This window comes from Thermobia domestica, chromosome 11 (assembly GCF_964235325.1).
Source record: "Thermobia domestica chromosome 11, izTheDome1.hap1.1, whole genome shotgun sequence".
Lineage (NCBI taxonomy): Eukaryota > Metazoa > Arthropoda > Insecta > Zygentoma > Lepismatidae > Thermobia > Thermobia domestica.
In genome coordinates this window covers 22,762,207-22,784,250 of record NC_137464.1, presented here as the reverse complement: position 1 = coordinate 22,784,250, position 22,044 = coordinate 22,762,207, and the positions used below count along the sequence as shown (strand labels likewise).

Here is a 22,044-nt window from a genome sequence, read left to right as displayed (position 1 = left end):
TAATAGATAATAATTTCATTTTTTTTCTTTTCTAAAGCTAACCTGATTTTTTTTACCCATACATTGATTTTGAGTAATTATGCAGACTATAGGTTTGTTATAAGTGACTGTACCCATTAAATTTTTTTTTCAATGCCCGGAAAAAGGTGTTGTTATAAGTGGCTTATCTCAGCCAGGATTCTTTTTACTTTAGCGTTAAGACATAATGAATAAAAACGATTTGTTATAAGTGGCGACCCAGCCAGGATTCTATTTACTTTAGCGTTAAGACATAATGAATAAAAACGATTTGTTATAAGTGGCGACCCTTAGCTAAGGATATGTATTAACATATTTTATAAATATTGTTTTGTGTGCAAAACTGAGATGAAATGTAAAGTAATGAGTGGATATAACGATGATGAGTTATTAGACGCGTGACCCAATTAATGAAAAATGAGTGAGGAAACTCTTAGTGTAGATGGTTCTACCGAACATTTTAAGTGTTGCGAAAACAAGTACAGTTCTAGTGACAGTGTATCCATATGCTGTGAAACGTGTGAACAATGGTTCCACATCCGTTGTTTGAACATTCCTGATGAGGAACAGGAAGTGCTATGTACCACTAACAATAAATGGGTTTGTTTTGATTGCAAACTAGACAATACTTTAGTCACAGAAATTGAGCAACCCGTGATGAGAAATCCAAAAAGGAAAGGTGTACCCGAAATTGAAATTGGTGGGGGATCATTACTTAAAACTTTGATTGGGATCATTAAGGACTTGAGAACTGAAATGTCTGTTATGAATAATAAAATGGATGCTAACAAGAATGACTTAAAGGTAGACATTGTTACAATTAAAGAGTCCCTTTTAAATGTACAGGAAGATTTATCCACTGTCAAACTAGAATTGGAACATAAAGGATCGTATAAAATGTCATCAACGTTGACTCCTGGAAAAGAAGTTGAAACTATAATCGCTAATCACGAACTAGAAATCAGAGCTATGGGGTTATGTGAAACTGATAATGTTGAAGGCACAGATTTACAATCAGCAAAAAATAATTTTTGTGATGTCTTAGATAGATAATAATTCGCAAGATGATACGGCTGCATTAGGAGCGCCAGAACTTATGTCTCATTTAAATGTTAATAATGATAATTTAAATGATGAGACTGATGATTGTTCTAATGATGAGGTAGATGTAGATGTAGGTTTAGATTTAGTGTTTAGTAGTAGGTATAGTATATGTGTCAATAAATATTTGTTATGCGAACCCTAGATAATGCATGATAACGTAAAGCATAGCTCTTGGATGTATGCAGATTATAAAAATAATTCATATGATAGGGTAGCGAATGGTAGTCGAGCGAAGACTATAAAGTTTTATATACGTGATGACGTTGATATTTCTTTCTGCATTGATGACAAAAGAGTAGGTAGATCTCGAAAAGGGAGAAAGGAGATAGGAAAACCTAACTTGATATTGCTTATGGATGTTAAAGTAAATAGATCTAAAATGTTTATGTGGTTAGTCGGAAATTGCTCTAGCCAGGGGCGGAGACGTATGTTAATTGGAAAATATTGTTGGAAGTGGCTAGAAGCACTCCATAGGATAAGACAGGCAAAGATCTCACCGCCTGTATTAGCTCCTCCTACAATTGAAATTGTAACCCTGAATTTTGTTTTCTCTTTCTTTCGTTGTGCTTTTATTAGTTAAAGTTATGTTCATGATGTTTTATAAATAACGTAGGAGGTAAAATATTCTAAATAGACATGCACTAACAAAATGGGGACTTAGACTCCTGATTCGTAAACTTCTCTTTTAGTTGCCTTATCTAACTTAAGAACTGAAATTTTGTAAAGGAGTGGCAAGTTGACTAAAGTTTCTCTGATCAGTGGGCATAATAATTTCAACTTAAAAAAAAAAAACTTTCTGTTTGGCGAAAAAGGATATTTTTTTTTAGTAAAAGGATTGTTAGAATTAACTTTGAATATTCAGAATTTTGTTTTCTCTTTCTACGTACCAGTATAGTATGTGGTACCGGAAATGTATAATTTAACGGTATAAACCTACCTGTTAGTTAATTCCTTTCGAATTCAGTGATCACATTTTCGTTTTCTTCAAACGTACCGATAGTGACTACGGTCATATCTTAGTTGAATCCACCATATTCTTCTGTTGCAGCGGAGTCGGTTGATAGCAAGAACAATAATAACAATAAGGTTTCCCATTTTGTTAGCCATTTTGGTCTTAATTCGGGAAAACAAATTGAGCAGTCGTCATTAAAGGAAAGCGATGGTTGCTCGACTGAACTTCTCTCCTCAAAACAATATTTTGGAGTTAATATAAATAAAATGTATCCTGAACACAGGAGCTGAACAGAATCCATCTAAATTATAATATTTGGCAAACCTGTTCAAAATTTCTTTTCGTTCGGTTAAGATCGACCTGTGCCCAGTGTATATTTAAAATGCGGTTGCGGGAAAAGATAGTTTTCCTCCAGTGTACCGGTATTTATAGCTAAAAATATGAAGGTCCGACTATTTTAGGTTCACTTCTCTTTATGATCTGTTATGTTTTAGTGCAAACCCAATTTCGACGAATATGTTGAACATTTGGAAAACTCTCTGAAATTCTAACCTTTGGAAATTTAGCACTAAATTTTAAGAAATGTCAATTCGTCAAGTCTGAAATTTTATTTTTGGGACACATTGTGAATGGGAAGGAATTAAAGCCGAATCCCAAGCAAAACGAAGCGATAAAGTACTTTCCGATACCGAAAACTAAGAAGAAACTTCGGTCCTTCTTAGGAATTCTTTCTTGGAGAAGAAAATTCATTCCTCAGTTCGCCGCTCTAACAGCGCCATTTTTCGATTTGTTAAAGAAAGACAAGAAATATTGTCTAACTGAGGAATTGTTGAATAGATTTCAACAATTGAGAGAATTGTTGAGTGAGCCTCCAGCGCTCAGTCAACCTAATTTCGACCAACCGTTTCACTTATTCTCAGACGCGTCATTAGAAAATCTAGCTGGCTATCTGGCTCAGTATGATGATACTGGAGAACTTCTGGTTATCGGGTATGCGAGCAGAAAATTAAAACTGTATGAAGTTTCTTACTCGATTTTTCAATTGGAGTTGCTAGCGGTACTGTTTCTATGCGAGCATTTCTCGTATTATATTTTAGGTAGAAAAGTTACGGTCCATTGTGACAACAGCGCAGTGACATACGCTTTTACCTTGCAGAACTTAGATCCCCGAACCACAAAAATTTTGTTAAAGTTGCAAAGGTTCGATCTTCGGTTCGAGCACATTAAGGGAGTGGACAATAAAATAGCCGACATATTGAGTCGCAATACTCCGGAACTCCCTGCCGAACCTGAAGAGTATCATGTTAATTTTATTTGTTATGATGAGAGTACGTGGTTCACTGTAAATGAGTTGATGCAAATGCAAGCGGGTGATAAGTACTGTAACGAATTAAAGGCGAAAATGTCAGACAATGTTGAATCTCGAATTCGTCTAGTGAATAATTTGATCTATATTCAAAATTTAAAAACGAAACATTGGTTGCTAGTAATCCCGGAATTATTAATTGAGAGAACGATTAAGAAAGTTCATGAAACGGGGCATTTTGGTGTTAGCAAATGTTTGAAATTAGTTCAAGAATTGTTTTTCTGGAAAGGACAAAAACGTACGTTCCAAAATTTCATCAATAATTGTGAATTGTGTACCCGGACGAAGTTCTCAAATAGAATCATCGCTCGTGAGGGTCTGCATATTGAGGCAGATAAGCCACATTCCAAATTATGCATCGATCTCGTGGGGAAATTGCCATGTAGCTATGGATTCTACTACATCCTTTCAATTGTCGACGTCTATTCGCAATTTTTGTGCTATTTACCGTTAAGGACTGCCACAGCTGCTGAGATTGTTCGGACGCTAGAAAAGGAATATTTTTACCTCTTCCCTTATCGGAATTTTATCATATCCGACCAGGGCCCACAGTTCCTTTCGAACACGTGGAAGACTTACTGTAATGATCACCAAATTCAACATATTTTGGTCTCGCCGTACAACCCTTCTGGAAATGGCATAGTGGAACGTTCGCATCGAGAACTCAATCGAATTATTCGATTATTGTGCAGCCATAACCACACTAAGTGGAAAACAGTGCTAAAGGTGGCACAAGATCTACTAAACTATTCCTATAATAGTACCATTGGATGTACGCCTGCTGAGGTGTTCATTTCTTTCTCGGCTGCTGATAGATTTAGAGAAAAATTTCCATGGCCTTCTGAATTGAAAGCAATAGAAAATTCAAAACGGCATATTCAAGTGGAACCCCGTTTATTATCCAAACGGAAACGAAAGTCGCAAAATAATGTGATTGAAATTAAGGAAATGGATTTGGTTATGGTAAAAACCCATTTTCAGTCTGACGCATTTAAGAAGGTCACACATAAGTACATGCCTGTATTCACAGGGCCTTTTGTTGTGACGAAAGTACATCACAACTCCGTTTCTTTAAAAGATTTGGAGGGGAGAGAAGTGCCGACTCAAAGTTTATCAAATGTGAAATTGTTCAATTGCTCTCCAGAAAAGAGAGAAGAATTATTAAAAGACTTTAAATAGTCATTAAAAAATGTTAATGTTTTAAGTAGTTAAAAAAAATTTTTTTTCTTAAAGCCGCCGGGAAAAATGTAACCGACCGTTTATCGGTTGCTTACATTCTGTTTAAAGTTGGCTCCCGTATTTTCATGTTTACCGGTTGTTTATGCAGCGTTAAAGTTGGTTCTCGTATTGTGATACTGCACCCTAGTGCTTTTAGAGATTCGTTCTAATGTTAATTTGTTTCCGTTGCCAATAAAATAAATGGCACAAATGTGATTAATTTTATGAGATATGCAAAACATACCAATAATCTTACTTCGATAATTGATAAGTGTTTATTTACAACTGTTTCGCGTTACCGTAATAATTTCACTCCTGTTGTATGTTGGCCTTAAGAAACCCTGAGCTTAATATACATTTAAATTTTAATTTATACTTTTACTTTACCTGATAGAAGTATTTTCCCTCAGCTTCGGAATGTATGATTTAACATACAATTGCTGTTGTTATTCAGTTGTGTTGCTACACGTCGTTCATTTGTTAATCATTCTGGCGTTCATTTGTTAATCATTCTGGCTATTACTGCAAGAGGGCGTTTGACTCGCTATACGTGCAGCTAAATTGCAAATGGCGTTTTTGCCACACAGCGGGAACGGTGGTTACTATAGCAATAGTCAACAGTTCCGAGAAGTGACTAGGTGAGTTTTAAAAATTTCATTGTATGATTATTTCTAATAATCAGAAGATGTCATTTAATAGATAAAACAACTACTTATTTGACTAGGGTTTTGTATTGTAACAGAAGGGATATAAATTTGTTTTTGTTCGTAGTCGACTATGTAATATTAAAACCGCGTTTATCAAGGCCTGGTTACGAGTGTAAGATGACGCAATGAATCGCCATATTCGATACGTATAAGACGATGGCCTAGGTCGCTCCTCTAAATGTAGAAATTTCGTAACCAAAAGTGAAGATCCGGAAGTCAACCTAGTCTAAATTGATAATTGGAATAAACCTAAACTACTATTTGGAACAAAGAGACACGGAGGAGTCTGACTGAAGAGAAAATTTATTATTAACCTTTCTTTTGGACAAAGGCCATCGAGTGCTACCTCCGCCATCATTAGGAACCTAAAGTGATGGGCCAGGAGGTATAAATGGTTGAAATTAATCTCGTCGGTTTGTAGAGCGACATCCTGCTATGGTATTATGTGGATCTAACTATCCGGGGATATTGGTGTCGACTCTTCACACAGACAGGTTGGATAGCCTAGCTGAACCCGTGGAACAATTCTGTGGGAACTTCGAAGAAACTGGTAACATCCATTTCTTATTTTTCATAAACAATATAACAGTTTGCTAAATGGAATTCTTAAGAATCCGTATGTGTAACTAAACCGAAGGGCGTTACGCGTCTCCATACTCATCACCGTTATCCACTCATATACATATACGGCATGCCATAAGCATGTATGATTGAATTATTAAATCTTATGTGTTTGATACGTGAACTTGAAAATTTGTATGTTGATATTATGGTGAAACTTTACTTTGAACGCACTTCTCAATAGTACTGTACTCTGAGATTTTTTGAATGTTTAGGTTAGGTAGGGTTATTTTAAACACATTGCTAAATTATGTCCCATAACGGTGTCTTGTTTTGTGAAATATTTGTTGTAGGTTAGGTTAGATCTAAATTTTAAATGTGTGTCCCATAATATTTATGTCAGTTAGGTTAGGAAATTTGATTTTATCCGTGCTTCTAAATCTAATACGTGCCTTTTTTTATATTGTAGTGTGATATATGTTGTTTTGTTAGGAAAACCTTTACTGTGAACGCACCTATGAATATTCCATATCTAAATGATACGGTAAATATTATTCGAAGCGGACCTCTATTGTGCATTCGGCGTATTATGGCAGAAGATAGTTTGATGGCTAGGTTAGAATTTTAAGTGCTTTGTAACCCATTTCATTTGATTTAATATTGCTCCGTAATGTATGTCGCTTGTAAACGTTATGATGAAATTTCTTTGAGAGTGCCTTTATATATCAATGTGTCCTTTTAAGGTCATATTTGTAATACATTCGTGTAGGTTAGGGAAAAGTTCCATTTCGTACGTGTAGAGCCGGTAAAAATTGTACTTTGAACGTATTTTTCCATATTTTGTCATGTGTCCCTTTGATATTATTTTGTGATATATTTCTGTATACGTGCTTTCCATATTTTGTCGTGTGCTCTTTGATACTATTTTGTGATACATCTCTATATGCTCAATACGTGTAAAGTCGGTAAAATTGTACTTTGAACGTGCCTTTTAATATTTTGTCATGTGCCCTTTCATAGTGTCTCGTAATATATATTAGTAATTTGAAATTTTCTTCCGTGTGTCTTTTCATATTGCTTTGCACCATATATTTAGTCTTGTAGGTTAGGAAAAATCGAAAATAACGTGTCCTTCGATGTTGATATCGTATCATGATATAAGTGCGAATAATCGGTCTGTGCCGATTCGGGAGAACTTTACTCTGGACATACCTCCGGATTTCGATATTATTATTTCTAAAATACCACTTCATGCTATGTTTTTTTTTTTTTTGTTTGTTTGTTTGTTTGTTTGTTTAGGTAGATGTTTGTTTTGAACGTGCCATGATTACGGTGCGAAATTAAGTGTTTGTGCCTACTTATTAAACATATATTATATTTGCCTCATCGGAAACCGATAACGTTGGAATATTTCTCAACTTGCTACTCTCAAGTAGAATGATTCCTTATGCGTATCCATCCCTCTTCAAGTTTAATTAGTTGTGAACAAAATAATAATAAGTTAAAGTGATAGTAGTTCTTAAAAAGGCGTTCTAATATTTGGACCCTGTCGAGTAGATGTAGTTTTTTTTTTTCTCGCTTGACATTTGTAAATACATCATTTTCCATTAATAGTAGTGCTTGTCATATTACACGTATTATGCGAACGATGTATAGGCTAAAGTGAAGTAATATATGATGCTACTTATTTACTTTTAAATTGAAAATGAAAATGTAGTAGCGATGATACGGCCTATATTCGCATTTTATTTGATGAATGACAGGGATATTATGAGCAATGAACGCCCAATTAAAAATTCTTTTGTAAATACATAAGTAGAGAGGATGGATCGCCAATTCTTTGAGTGGTAATGAGTTTCTATATGTTTTAACGAAATATGTGTGAGAATTTAGATATGTTAAACCACTGCAATAACATAATGTCATAAAATGTCGATAAAGTGTCTTTGAGATACCGCGATGGAGGCAAATGTTTAATGACACTTCTTTTGTTGGATCTGTTATAATGTAATTGTTAACAAATGGCACGAATAAAATAGTCATGAAAATTTGACTCTATGATTTCGAATACAATCTATAAACTTAAACTTATACAGTTCTAACTCTTCGTTTTTTTGTAAAGTACCATTTAAGTTGAACAATGTTGATTCTTCTTTCATTCTTGGTTGGCAACAAGAATTTGAAAATCTTCTGATAATAGATAATAATTTCATTTTTTTTCTTTTCTAAAGCTAACCTGATTTTTTTTTTTTTTTTTTACCCATACATTGATTTTGAGTAATTATGCAGACTATAGGTTTGTTATAAGTGACTGTACCCATTAAATTTTTTTTTCAATGTCCGGAAAAAGGTGTTGTTATAAGTGCTTATCTCAGCCAGGATTCTATTTACTTTAGCGTTAAGACAATGAATAAAAACGATTTGTTATACCTCTAGCTCCCTCCTTTTTTTTCTTTCTTTTTTTTTTTTTTTTGACAGAGGTCTTGGGGAGAAGCCCCCTGCTGGTCGCAGACGAGTTATTAATAATAATAATAGTAATAATAACGTTAGTAGTGGTACCTTAAGACGGGGTTACTTTGCACTTCAGGGGTAACTTCGCACAAAATATGAAAAGAGTTGCATAGTCCTCTGTCAGTAAAATCATAAACTGTAAAGAGGAAGTTTCAACTACGACCGTAAGATAGAACATCTAACTATATTTTGGCTATAATGTTGGCAGTTAACATCAGTTCTAGTTACCCGGAGGATTTGTTGTGGAGATACGGAAAGCAGTCATTGTAAAGGCCGATAAAATTTGAAAGATATCACCTAAAAGAATTTCCTTGAAAGTTAAGTTAGTTTCGTAGAATACTACTGTGTATAATGGGACTTCGAAGCAATAGTTGAAATTGAAGTGTGAAACGTTTTAAAGTAATGAAAAAATAAAATAAAATAAAACTGGGAAAAGGCGGTTTCAGCTTCTAATCGGGGACACTTTGCACCAGTCCAAAGTAACCCCTTAAATGGAAAATTACTACTGCTGGTACCTCCTACCTTCTAATTTTAGGTAAATTTCCTATTTAGGTAGATGTCGGAATAGATTTCTTGTTGGAAAACAAATTACGAACAGTGGCGGATCCAGAAAAATAGTTTGAGAGGGGCTTCACTCACAAAAGCTTAGTCTTTTTTTAGAAATCACTAGACTTTTGGTGGTGGTGGTGGTGAGGGGAAGGATTGAGGCTTATATGCATAGAAATGACTTAACACTGGATTTTATTTTTTTTTTTTTAAATAAAAGAAATCATGCAACTTGGGCGGGCTTCAGCCTGTAAGCCCTAAATCCCGTAAGTATTCCACTGATTATGTTTGGGATGATATTCTTGGACATAAATAGCAACCAAGGTAAATCGGATCAGGAGGATTTTTCTTTTTCTTTCTTTCTTTCATTCTTTTTTGCTGTTCCTGAGTGAGCATTTTTGTGGGTCATATGCTAAACTATCAGAATGTGTTTTTGTACCGAAAGCAGAAAATGCATACTGATACCGGTACCAATATTTGTAGGCTGCATGCAGTTTTGTGTAGGAAATGAAATGTATAAATACTGAAGGAAAAACATTGCAGAGAAACATTATGTTCATATGTTGAACATACGTTTTTGTATGTTATGCAAAACATTCCAACACCCTAAAGTTTATATTTCAATAACTACGGTCATAGTGAATGTTTACTAATGCACTTTCCTTATATATTTAACTATGATCCACGTTATGCAGAGTCTTTTTGATGTATGATTAGCGTCATACTAAAGGCTTGACTACTGCAGGAAACATGCGTTTGTCTAACTCTTTAGCATGGCACTAATCACGCGTCGGAACGACTCTGCATAAGGCCCTATATGTTTAAGATACAGTGTTTTAAATCATTAGGTTTGTAAGTTACATGCGATTTTCTTGAAAATTCCGTAAATCTGGTGCAAAGTTAGTCTTACGGTAGTATTAGTTGATAGCGTTTTTTGAAAGGCTTATCTTCTGATAAAGCTCACCACCGTTTAAATTTTCATTCGCAGCTAGTCCGGTGTACACGGATGTTAGTAAAAGGATAAATTGGGAAGACGCAGTTCCACAAAATCAGTCACCGTATCACATTAACCCTAAGGATGGGATACTATTCCTTGAAGACGATTCGGGACAGAAAGTATTTCAGTGCCCAGATTGGGATTTGTATATAAGTACTTTCATCAGCTTATCCAAACATATGCAGAATGAAGAATTGTAAGTAAATAGTGCCTGGGTCATTCCATATGAAATCACCAAACTTGAAACCAAAATGTGGCTCATATGTTATAAATTTTCTTCAAATTTTGTACATATGTTGTGGTGTTCCAACATAGCACACCTATCATATTTTACAGCTCTACCTCAAAGGGGACTGCTGTAGAAGCCATTCGAAATTTGGGGATTTTGTGCAAAAAGCCTTCGACTTAAAGTACTGAAACTTGTAGATCTCTGGAGATATTGAAGCTATTTGAAAATGGTTTTCACTAAAATATTCTTAGAATTTGTAGCATTTAAAACATTCTACAAATAAACTTCTCAAGTGGGGTTAAAAGTATATGTATTTCACCATCAAAGAGAAAAAAAGAAGAAAAAATAATGTCAAAATTTGGTAATTATTTCTGAAAAAGGCCCACCTAAGCCCAACCTCAAATTTTCAAAATAAGTAGCTCTGGTGTTCCTCTTTAACATATATAAAAAAAAAATTAGGAGGGTGTTTTTTGGTATGTTCAAGAAAAACAAATTATGACACAATGTAAGTTGAGGGCGGACTTAAGCACTTTTTGCACAACCCCCCCAAATTTCCAATGACTTTTTTCCAATTTTTCGTGTTGAAAATGTTTATAATTGTCAAGACTGAGGTAACTGAATAAATGAATTGTGCTAGAAATCTGAAACTTCAAGTACCATTGGTGAAAGGACTCAGATTGTCATAAGTTTTAAAATCATGGACGACTATGAAAAATGTTGAACCATTTCAAACAACCGAGTATCACGTTCGTAAAGCTCAGAAGATCTGTAAGAAGCATGGTATTTTAGCCAAACCTGGTTCTAAAAAGGGACGTAATATTCTTGCAAACAGCTTTAATTTAGTCACAGTGATAAAGTGCCCTGAAATGCTGGATTCAGTGTCAGTGTTAGTAAGCATATAAATTTCAGCATCAAAGAGAAAACAACAAAAAAATAATGTCAAAATTTTTAATTATTTCTGAAAAAGGCCCACCTAACATCAACCTCGAATTTTCAAAATAAGTAGCTCTGGTATTCTTGTTTATCATATTAAAAAACTAGGAGAGTGTTTTTTGATATGTTGAAGGAAAAAAATTCAAGTCTCATATTATTTAATTTTCTAGTAATACGACTTGCATGGCTAAGTATGTTCCTTTACAATAGTTGATGGCTCTTATGAAAAAAAAAAAAAAAAAAAAAAAAAAAAGTAGAAACCCTTCCTTAAATGTAATTTGTAAAGTTATTTTAAAGCAATATGTGCCTATTACGCAACCTATATAGTGCTGTTTGATTTAACAAAAGAAGCTCTCAACAATAGTGAACTATCGCTATATAATACACAAATACAGTAGGGCGTCAAAAATCCGAACTAATTAGGACCACAGGTAGTTCGGATTTTCGAAAACGACCAGGAAAATGCCATTTAGGCTTAAATATACTGTACGGCATGCTCTTTTATCGATACAGTGGTTATACAGTACATACAGTAATTACAATATCGTACGTAAAACTATTTACATTTAATGTTTCTGAAGAACCTGCTCGTACATTAAATTACGCTGCTCTTGTAACTCACGCTTAAAACTTAACTTTTGTAGGCCTAAGGGAAAATAAAAATATGTTTGACAAATAATTATATATGAACGAGCTTTTGTAAAAACATTGACTTCACACAAAGAAAACTCAATTAGTGTACTGTCACTAGCTTCTAGGGACCGCGTTCGGATTTTTGACGTCCGGATTATCGACGTCCTACTGTAACATTTACATGTTTGGTTGATTGTAAGCAATTTGAAACATTGAGCCTAAGATCTCTTTTCACCAATTTCAGAGAAGGTCTTCTCAGTAGCTTATATTTCTTTTTCAGAAATACTGTAATTTTTACGAGTACTAGTTGAAATACTGGGTATTTCAATATTAATGATACAGTTTTCGTATGTAATCTAGCTTGTGTCAGGTGTTTTTGGCCAGAAAAACATTTTCGTGGGTCAATAGGGATGAAGGAAATTCACATTAGTCACGATGTTCTTGTGATTTCTCAACAATTTTTCCAATCCATCATTTCTCTTCAGAAATGCACGCAATAAATTTCTCACATGAAAAGAATCATGTCTTTCGATTATGATCAAGTATTTAAAGTGAATGAGATACACGACTTTGAAGAAGATACACGATTGACTTCAAGTTTCAACAGGCTGATGTGTTCATAATGGTGAATTTCAAGAATCTCTTGAAACGTTAGGCTTTTACAATCTCGTTTGAAGTATTGGACGAAGGTTTCCAACATATTCAGCATTAAAAAGCTTTTGGTTATAGTTGGTTTTAGTTTGACATTGGTTGTAGTTTGACAAAATTCGAAGAAATCGGCCACAGTAATAATTAGGTCATCCAGTGGACTCTGTGAACTAACATGTCTGGCTAGACATCTCAGCGTTTCAACTATGTCATCGCAAGCACTTTTGCCGTGACTTGTGGCAAAATAGTTCCACTCACAAGTGAGTCCAAAATCACTCATGCAGGCACAAGTTTATGAAGTTTTTTTTACAGTCTTTATATCGGGTTTCTGACCCATCTCCAAAGTAGATAACGCGTTTATTCTGAGGAAAAACCTAGTTAACATACGTCAAAACAATAACTTGGAAAGCATAAAATGCAACTGTGTCGTGCTTTAACATATCACTGACACAACATAATGAAACATTTGATAATTGAAGTTACAGGATCTCTTAGGATGTTGTATTTAAAAAGATTAGAATGTTGCACAGTTGAGTAGAATGTTGGTTCAGTGCTACTCTTGAACGTCATCTTGAATAATACAGGAGTAGTTTTCAGCAAAATCAACAATAATTAAACATGATTTGTCATCCAAAGTCTCTACTGTGTGTATTTGAGTCGCTCTGGGATTTGGCTATGAGGTGATGCTGCGCTAATTTGTCATTTTTTTCCTACAAAAATCTCAATGTAGTCGTCTGTTTTTTAAATAATTGTCTCTATTTGGATTCTATCAGTTTGAAACCATTGTTTGTACTTATATCTTCTGAGTGAGTCATTTCTTTTAATGCACTAACGAGATACTCAGTTGTTTGAAATGGTTCAATTATTTTCTTAGTCGTCCATAATTTTGGAACTAATGAAAGAATCTGAGTCCCTTTAGCAATGGTACTTGAAGTTTCAAATTTCTGGTACAATTCATTTATTCAATTACCTCAGTCTTGACAATTATAAACATTTTGAAAACGGAAATTTGGAAACAGTAATTGGAATTTTGGAGGTTTTGCGCAAAAACTGCTTAAGTCCACCCTCAACTTACATTGTGTCATAATTGTTTTTCTTGAACACACCACAAAACACGCTCCTAATTTTTTTATATGTTAAAGAGGAACACCAGAGCTACTTATTTTGAAAATTTGAGGTTGGTGTTAGGTGGGCCTTTTTTTTTTTTAGAAATAATTGCCAAATTTTGACATTATTTTTTCTTCTTTTTTTCTCTTTGATGGCAAAATTCATTTGCTTAACCCCACTTGAGAAGTTTATTTGTACAATGTTTTAAATGCTACAAACTCTAAGAATATTTTAGTGAAAACCATTTTCAAATAGCTTCAATATCTCCAGAGATCTAGCGGTTTCAGTATTTTAAGTCGAAGGCGGACTTAGGTGCTTTTGCACAAAATCCCCAAATTTCGAATGGCTCCTACAGCAGTCCCCTTTGAGGTAGAGCTGTAAAATTTGACAGGTGTGCTATGTTTGGATACCACAACAGTTGTACAAAATTTGAAGAAAATCTAAAACACACGAGCCACCTTGATTTGTTGATTTCATATGGAATGGCTCACCTATTATTAAATAATTTATTTAAGGTTTAAAAATATACACTGTTTTTCAGGACTTATTTTTTTATTTTATTTTATTTTTTATTTATTTATTTATTATTATTATTATTATTATTATTATTATTATTATTATTATTATTATTGTTGTTTGCTAACTTGCGTTCAAAATGCAAACAGCCTTTTGACTGTGATATCTCCTGACTGTTGTATTATCCTTGAAGATAGTGTCGTAAAAGGGGTTCTAACATATGAGAGTATTTACTCCTATTTGCGAGATATTTTGAAGATGTAACAGTTGAAGCTTGAAACAGGATAGGAGAAAAAGAACTTCCATATAACAACGGGCTCCCTTAACAGATTAATATAGGCCTACATGATCTCCGTGTTGGTTTTGCGGTCCGTCTCTTCTCGAGTTCCTTGATGCAGCAATGGCTCACCCTCTCCTTCTGGCCAATGATCTTGGACCTAGAAAGATGGAACAAACGCCACTCGTAAGTTTTTGCACAACTGAACAAACAAAAGCGGACCTAATTGCTGGACCATGCGTAGTTTTAGAGATCTAGCATGAAACATATCAAAACATTTAAATTTTTCCGGGCTATGACCATCGTCACACGTGTGCTTTCTTCGCGCTTTTACCATGTCCTTACTTTTCTCCCCCGTGTAATATCACTCTTTTGCAATAGTTTATTCACATACAGAATTGCTTTGTGGCCTAAGCAATTTTAGCACTTTACCCTCTTGAGATATTACGCCCCAAAAATGGCATCAAAATCACAAACTTCAACTTTCGGACCTCAATAAATCTACGGTGCCAGTAGTATCATAAGTGTAGATATGTCTGAAGACTCTTTACATGCAATAGTATTCAGCATAAAAGTTATGAAAACCCCACTTTATGCCATTCCAAAATACAGCCCCTTTAAAAGTGTAATTTTCTGTACTTTTTCTAGTGATTCCATATATTGGTTTCAGAGGCAGCCTTTGTTCTTGTGGGGCCCTGGGCGAGTTAGCGCCGTGGGGCCGTACGTACTATTTGGATTGGGGACACTCGTGCAATTATACTGTCTAAGGTTTTGCATAAAACAAATTGTTGTTGTAAGATGAATTGAAGCACATACTGCTCTAAAATAAAACACAGGAAACTAGAATGCTTACTTTAAAAAACAGCTTTGCGACTTTTCAGTTAACTTGAATTCTTCTATCAAAGCATAATAGTCTAAAAAAGAAGCCACGTCGTTTTCGATGGAGAGAAGGGCGAGAGCGGTCAGTCTCTGTTGGGTGCTCCTGAGGTATGTTCTTATGAGTTTGCCCGGGGGTATTATGAGCTTCTGTTTGCCCGGGGGTGTTAAAAATGAAGGGGAATAATAACATATTCGAACGTGAAGCAGTTGTAGAATAGGGGCTTAAGGGGTCAGAACTTTAACTAATTTCGTCTTTTTCAAAGACTGATCACTACCAGTGGTTTTTTTTTTTTTTTTTTTTTTTTTTTTATTCCATTGACATGAAATGCTTCCAATTTGAAGGAATTTATTTGGATATCTTCTCCATCAACTACATGTATCTCCAGGATTTTTTGTGCATACATATTATTTTTATTTACTATCTAATACACACATTCTCTCTCTCTCTCTCTCTCCCGACAAAATTTGGGAGGTGATTCTCGACACCGAAACAAGAAAAAAAAGTCCTTTAGTACTTTTCTCTAGGACACACAGTTTTGGAGCTACATGATGCCGAAAATGGGGCAAAATACAATTTAGAGCGCTATATCTTCTCTATTTCGAATGATAGAGGCAAGGCGGCATGGTCACCTCAAAGGAACGAAACCTGCTCTATTCAAAGATGGGTATGTCGCAATCGTGAAATCAGTGCACAAGGGATTTTCCAAAGGAGCATAGGGACTCCCGGATAAACTGTCAGGTAAAGATACGTCAAAATAGGTGTGAATGGATAGGTTTCCCACCTGGTAACCATAATTAGTTGTAACCATGTCAAGATCTCAAACAGAGAAGAATTGATGGACGCGTCATATTAGGTATGTGTGGTTGCATAACTACCAGATACTGGTGGTGACCAACAATGAAGTTGTGGATATGAAGTGTGGGCGAATACACTTCGGGAGGTGACTCCACAACTGGAAACAAGAAAACAAGTCATGAACAGAAGTCGAAAGAGGCGGCGTGTTCCAGCAGGAAGCGAGCAAAAGATCGCCCACACACCGTGGGTAAAGTAGAATATCTCCCGAACGAATTGAGATAGTGACATCGGTCCACAAAATGAGAAAGAAAATCATACTCAAGGGAACTGATGGTGCAAACTAAGTGGAGCAGGTGGAACTGCGCAATGGGAGTCCATACAGGAAGAAGGAGATTCCGCAAAGCAGACATGGTAGGGGCAGTGAAAAGTGAAACAGACGTATGTACTATCACGTGTTACGTATGGCTTACGTACGAATTGTGGGGTGAGAGCTGGAAAAGTGGGGATTCCCCATTGCAGCGTCGGGGACCAATTCAAGGGAACACAGCCGGACATGGATGTTGGTACAGCGGTTCCGCAACAAGCAGAGTACGCAGACATTGCAGTGCCGAGAATCGCTGTAGGCCCTACCGAGTAGGCAACTGAGACATGGAAGACATGGACAAAAGTAAGTGTGCGTACAGGCAAACATGGACTGTATTTTCAAGGATGATACACTACAGGTCGTACTGGTGTTCCCTGATGAATAAGTATCACAAAGAATGACACTAAAGGTTTCAGAAGTCTTACAGTGGCAACACTAAAGAAGATGCTCAAAATGGATCGACAACACCCTCTCATGACTGACATTATGCTGACGGGCAAGCTCCCTGGAACTTACACTCGGGTCATCGAGCACATGTCATAAAATACGTTCTTCGGCATGCACAGTGCGTTCCTCACGTGGTCTTCCCGTGTCATACATGGCAAGGTGAAACGTTCCGGTCTCACACAAACGACGAAACAGCGTTGCAAATGTTGTATGATGCGGTTGGCGTCTACTGGGATATTGATCGTTGTATAATCGGGCTGCCTGCCTACCATTTCCATGTGCTTTTCCATACACAAAAATAATCTCGGCCTGTTCCTGATTGGTGTAACGGGCCATTGTCACAACACACTACATTATGAACGTGATTCACAATACACAACGTAGTAGTTGCCCACTTCAACTTCACGGGTGATTTTGACAGACAAGGTAGGTCTGCTCAATGGTGATGTCTTGTTTATTGGTTGTGCACTCAGGATTTCTTCAGTGCTAACTCCTTGTGCATCGGAATGTCCTGGACTGGCAACTTAGGGGTCCTTTCGAGGCAAATCAACGAAGTGCGTATGTAGTGTGGTTTAGCCGTATGGTAGCTATGGCCCTCTGTTTGAGACCGTGCAATGTTCCCTAAAATAGTCAATGTTTTGCTGTCAGCAGTGTTCGAATAAACGAGGGGGTGCAGGGGAAATCACTCTCACGTAAAAGCTTATCCCCGGCTTATATCATGAAAATAACATAGTATCCCTGGACCACTGCATTGTTGGTTACCATCAGTATCTGGTGGTTATGGATCTTCACCACAGTGAAATGAAACTACCGCTAATTTTAAACTTTTTTATAGTATCTTGAAAACAAATAACATTATTGGAAAAACAAAAGCATAGTGCACTAGATAATATTCTGCATGTGATACCGTTATCACAACTCACCTATCTTTTTTGAGTGTACCGCTATTTACAAAACCCGCAAAAAATGCTCAATCTTTCGGCAGTTGCAAATGGAAAGCAGATAAGTGAGTTGTGATGACGGTATCATATGCAGAATCATAATATCTAGCGCACTGTTTTTGCTTTCCCAATATTTGTATTTATTTTGAACATATTACAGAAAAACTATAAAATTAGCGGTAGTTTAATTTTCGCTGTGGTGAAGACCCTTATGCAACCACACATACCTAATATGACACGTCCATCAATTCTTCTCTGTTTGAGATCTCGACATGGTTACAACTAATTATGGTTACCAGGTGGGAAACCTATCCATTCACACCTATTTTGACGTATCTTTACCTGACAGTTTATCCGGGAATCCCTACGCTCCTTTGGGGAGTACCTTGTGCACTGATTTCACGGTTGCGACATACCCATCTTTGAATAGAGCAGGTTTCGTTCCTTTGAGGTGACCATGCCGTCTTGCCTCTATCTTTCGAAAACAGGAGATATAGCGCTCTAAAGTGTATTTTGCTCCGTTTTCGGCATCATGTAGCTCCGAAACTATGTGCCCTAGAGAAAAGTTCAAAAGGACTTTTTTTTCTTGATTCGGTGTCGGGAATTACCTCCCGGATTTTGTCGGTGGAGTTTCCTACCACCCTATATATATATATATATATGTGTGTGTGTGTGTGTGAGTGAGTGGGTGAATTATGTTAATTAAGTAACCTTAAATTCAGAATTTTCATTCATTAAGGAATTAGGTAATTAGACCTCTACTATAATTTCAAATTCATGTAGTATATATATTGTAAAATGTAACAGAAGTTCAGAAGAAGCCTTCTTTGTGAATTTCTTAATATTGATAGATGGAGTTGAAGAGTATGTTTAATGTTTGTACTTAAAATCAAAAATATAGGATGTCCCAAAAGTAATGATAAAAATGAAACCACTGATTCTTGGCATCAAAACAAGGAAAAAAGTTTATATGACATAGTCCGGAAGTGGACAGGGACGGAGCTAGACAGCTTCGGGTATGGGAGAAACGAACTTCACACTTAGGGAATGGAACTTGCCGAATTACAACACTGCATTCAAGATGCATGTGAACAATTACGCAACACACCGGGAGTGGTGGAATGCATTCGAAACTCACGATTAGCACGTTGCATAGATGTGGAAAGATAGCGCTTTGAACGTCTTCTGTAGGTACGTTTATTGTTAGCACGTATGAACTAGTTGTTTGTATTGCTACTCTGTGTAAGATACTCCGTTACAAATACAGTACGTTTTTGTGTATTTTGCCTGTTATTTCATTACATTACACGACTAGTTAGACTTATTTCTACCCTCTCTCTCCAAGTTTCTATCTGGTATACCACCTTCCATTGCACCCTGTGATTACGCAACCATGCTAAGTGGTCTTTGCTTTGACTCCCATTGAACATGTGCGTGTAATCGTGTCACGGATAACAACTTTTTTTTTGGTTGGTTGGTATGGTTTTCATATTTACTGTATCGTTTCATTACCCCTGCCGTACAGACATTCGGTGAATCCCTAAATAACGTATGAAGAATCTCTGGCGCAGTTATGTAACATGAGTTTAACATGTCAAGTCGATATGATTTTTATTTATTTATGAACCCCCTTCCTAGCTCCTATCTTTATTCCGCTGGCAGGTGTGAAGTACCTTTCCCCCACATTCGAAGCTGTCTAGCTCCGTTCCTGTCCACTTCCGGACTATATGTCATATAAACTTTTTCTCTTGTTTTGGTGCCAGGAATCTGTGGTTTTACTTTTCGTCATTACTTTTGGGACACCCTGTATTTTAGATTTTAAGTACAAACATTAAACATACTCTTCACCTCCATCTATCAATAATAAGAAATTCACAAAGAAGGCTTCTTCTGAACTTCTGTTACATTTCACTATATATATATATATATATATATATATATTAGGGATGGCCAATTCCGGAATTTTTACTTTCCGGAATCCGGAAAGTAAAATCGGAAAATTCCGGAATTCGGAAAAATTCCGGATTTCGGAAAAAATCCGGAATTCAGAAAAATTCCGGAATTCGGAAAAATTCCGGATTTCGGAAAAAAATCCGGAATTCAGAAAAATTCCGGAATTCGGAAAAATTCCGGATTTCGTAAAAAATCCGGAATTCAGAAAAATTCCGGAATTCGGAAAAATTCCGGATTTCGGAAAAAATCCGGAATTCGGAAAAATTCCGGATTTCGGAAAAATTCCGGAATTCGGAAAAATTCCGGAATTCAGAAAAATCCGGAATTCGGAAAAATTCCGGATTTCGGAAAAATTCCGGAATTCGGAAAAAATCCGGAATTCGGAAAAATTCCGGATTTCGGAAAAACTCCGGAATTCAGAAAAATTCCGGAATTCGAAAAATTATTTTTTCTTTTTGTAATCCTAAGAATTTTGTTCAAATGCAAACGAACAAATTTCCTTTTTGTAATCCTAAGAATGTATGATGCAAGTTAAGCTGAAACTTCCATCCTAAAGTATACACTACTCAATCTTCCCATGGTTAATGAGATGTAGTCCAAAAGTACGATGTACTCCTAATATTTAATTTTTGTTTTACTGTGATATTGTCCAGAGGTAATACATATATCACACTGAGATAAAGAACTTGACATAATGAAGATGTTATCATACGTAGTTTTCCAGAAAATCGTGAGAAACGATTTTTTATGAAGTTAAAATATGCGTCGCTTGTTGCCAGTGTGATGCAATTGATAACTTTTATGCTGGAATAGTCTTATTATTATTATTATTATTATTATTATTATTATTATTATTATTATTATTATTATTATTATTATCAGTGTGCGAATTAGATAATCTATATTGGGGGGGATAAAATTAGGCCAAAGGACATAGTCTGAAGGTTCAAATTTCAAAATGAGACAATAAATGCCTTACAGCCCATATATATATATATATATATATATATATATATATATGTGTGTGTGTGTGTGTGTGTGTGTATGTGTGTGTGTGTGTGTGTGACATCTGTAATAAAAGAAGAGATTTATTAATTTAATAAATCTACCGACAATAACTATGCACATATATATTGTCTAACATACACACACCCCACTAAACCTTTCTGAACGTGTTTTAATGTTGTACTCACTCTTGTCCCCGTAGCTCTCTAAGGTTTATTTAGTTAATAATTTGGCTCGAGCGATAGCCATGATCACAAGCATATGTTAATTTTTCCACTCATATTGAAAGCTTCCACTTTGCATTAATACATACAGGTTGCGAAAAGAAACCTACTTCAGTCTTGTGAAAACCACTAAAATTATCAGTTAAGCCGGACATTTTTTTTTCTTAAGAAAATCTAGATATTAGCCTATCAAATAAGAAATGGATTGTTGCTGGTCCCGATTTCTCACATCAAGGTCAAATCGAAGGCCAAATATTTAAAATCTCTCAATTCAAATTTCGAGCTTGTGCTTCTACTTCCCGCTAAAGCTGTGTTCATCACGACTTTTTTTCTCCAAATATCGATTCCGTGATGGGCACGGAAAGTCAACACTTAAAAATTACTTTACTGTTAGGTTGAAGATGAATTGATTCACTATGGGCTACGTTATTCAAATAAAGTAAAACATTACACTGAAGTTTTTCAGACAACATTAATTGCGTGGACAGCAAACTGTACAGCGAAAAGATGGAAAAATGAAGGGTTAACTTAAAAAAAAAAAAAAAAAAAAAAAAAAAACCACTCCAGTTGAAATGCTTATACAGACACGGACAATGACACGGAGAACCAGTCGTATTAACAAATGCTGAAACAAATCTTAAATTATTCGCTTATTCACCTAAAAATCACCTTCATTAACATGTCTGCTCACTAGGAGCGTATCCCCCAGCGTGTACGTTAGCATATACTCACGAGAGAATACCTATATCTCAGATTTTGAGTACAGTTTCAAAAGTTCATTTCCGTAAACTGTAAAAGGCAGTGATTACTATGCTAATTATCACAAATTAAATGCAACTTTTGAGTTGCATACACACAACCTACTAGGGAATGAAGACCATGTGCTAACAAAGAGTACACTGGAAAATGAAATAACATGTTATAACAAAAATTAAAATAAGATGATAATCAATACAAATATAGAGGATGAATATGACATATCCAAACTTCGCCAAGTATGGTAGAAGAAGCTATTTGTTTACTTCTTCTTGGCCAACCGCTAAGAACATTTATAAATCTATATGTGGCTTTGTTATACGCAATTAGTACATTCAAATTCACAAACGATGACG

The 22,044-nt window shown here is 35.6% G+C and overlaps 1 protein-coding gene across 3 annotated transcripts in view; it reads left to right on the top strand.

Moving 5' to 3' along the window:
* The window catches only part of LOC145663978 (AMP deaminase-like), a 134,398-nt gene that overhangs the window by 18,539 nt on the left and 93,815 nt on the right, over positions 1 to 22,044 (top strand). For 2 of the 3 annotated variants that reach the window (XM_081730235.1, XM_081730236.1), the window contains exon 3: positions 9,972 to 10,176. The exons of the other annotated variant lie outside the window; for it this stretch is intronic. In XM_081730235.1, the coding sequence (XP_081586361.1) occupies positions 9,972 to 10,176 (205 nt within the window). The remainder of the gene's footprint in view (positions 1 to 9,971; positions 10,177 to 22,044) is intronic. 3 annotated transcript variants of the gene reach the window in all.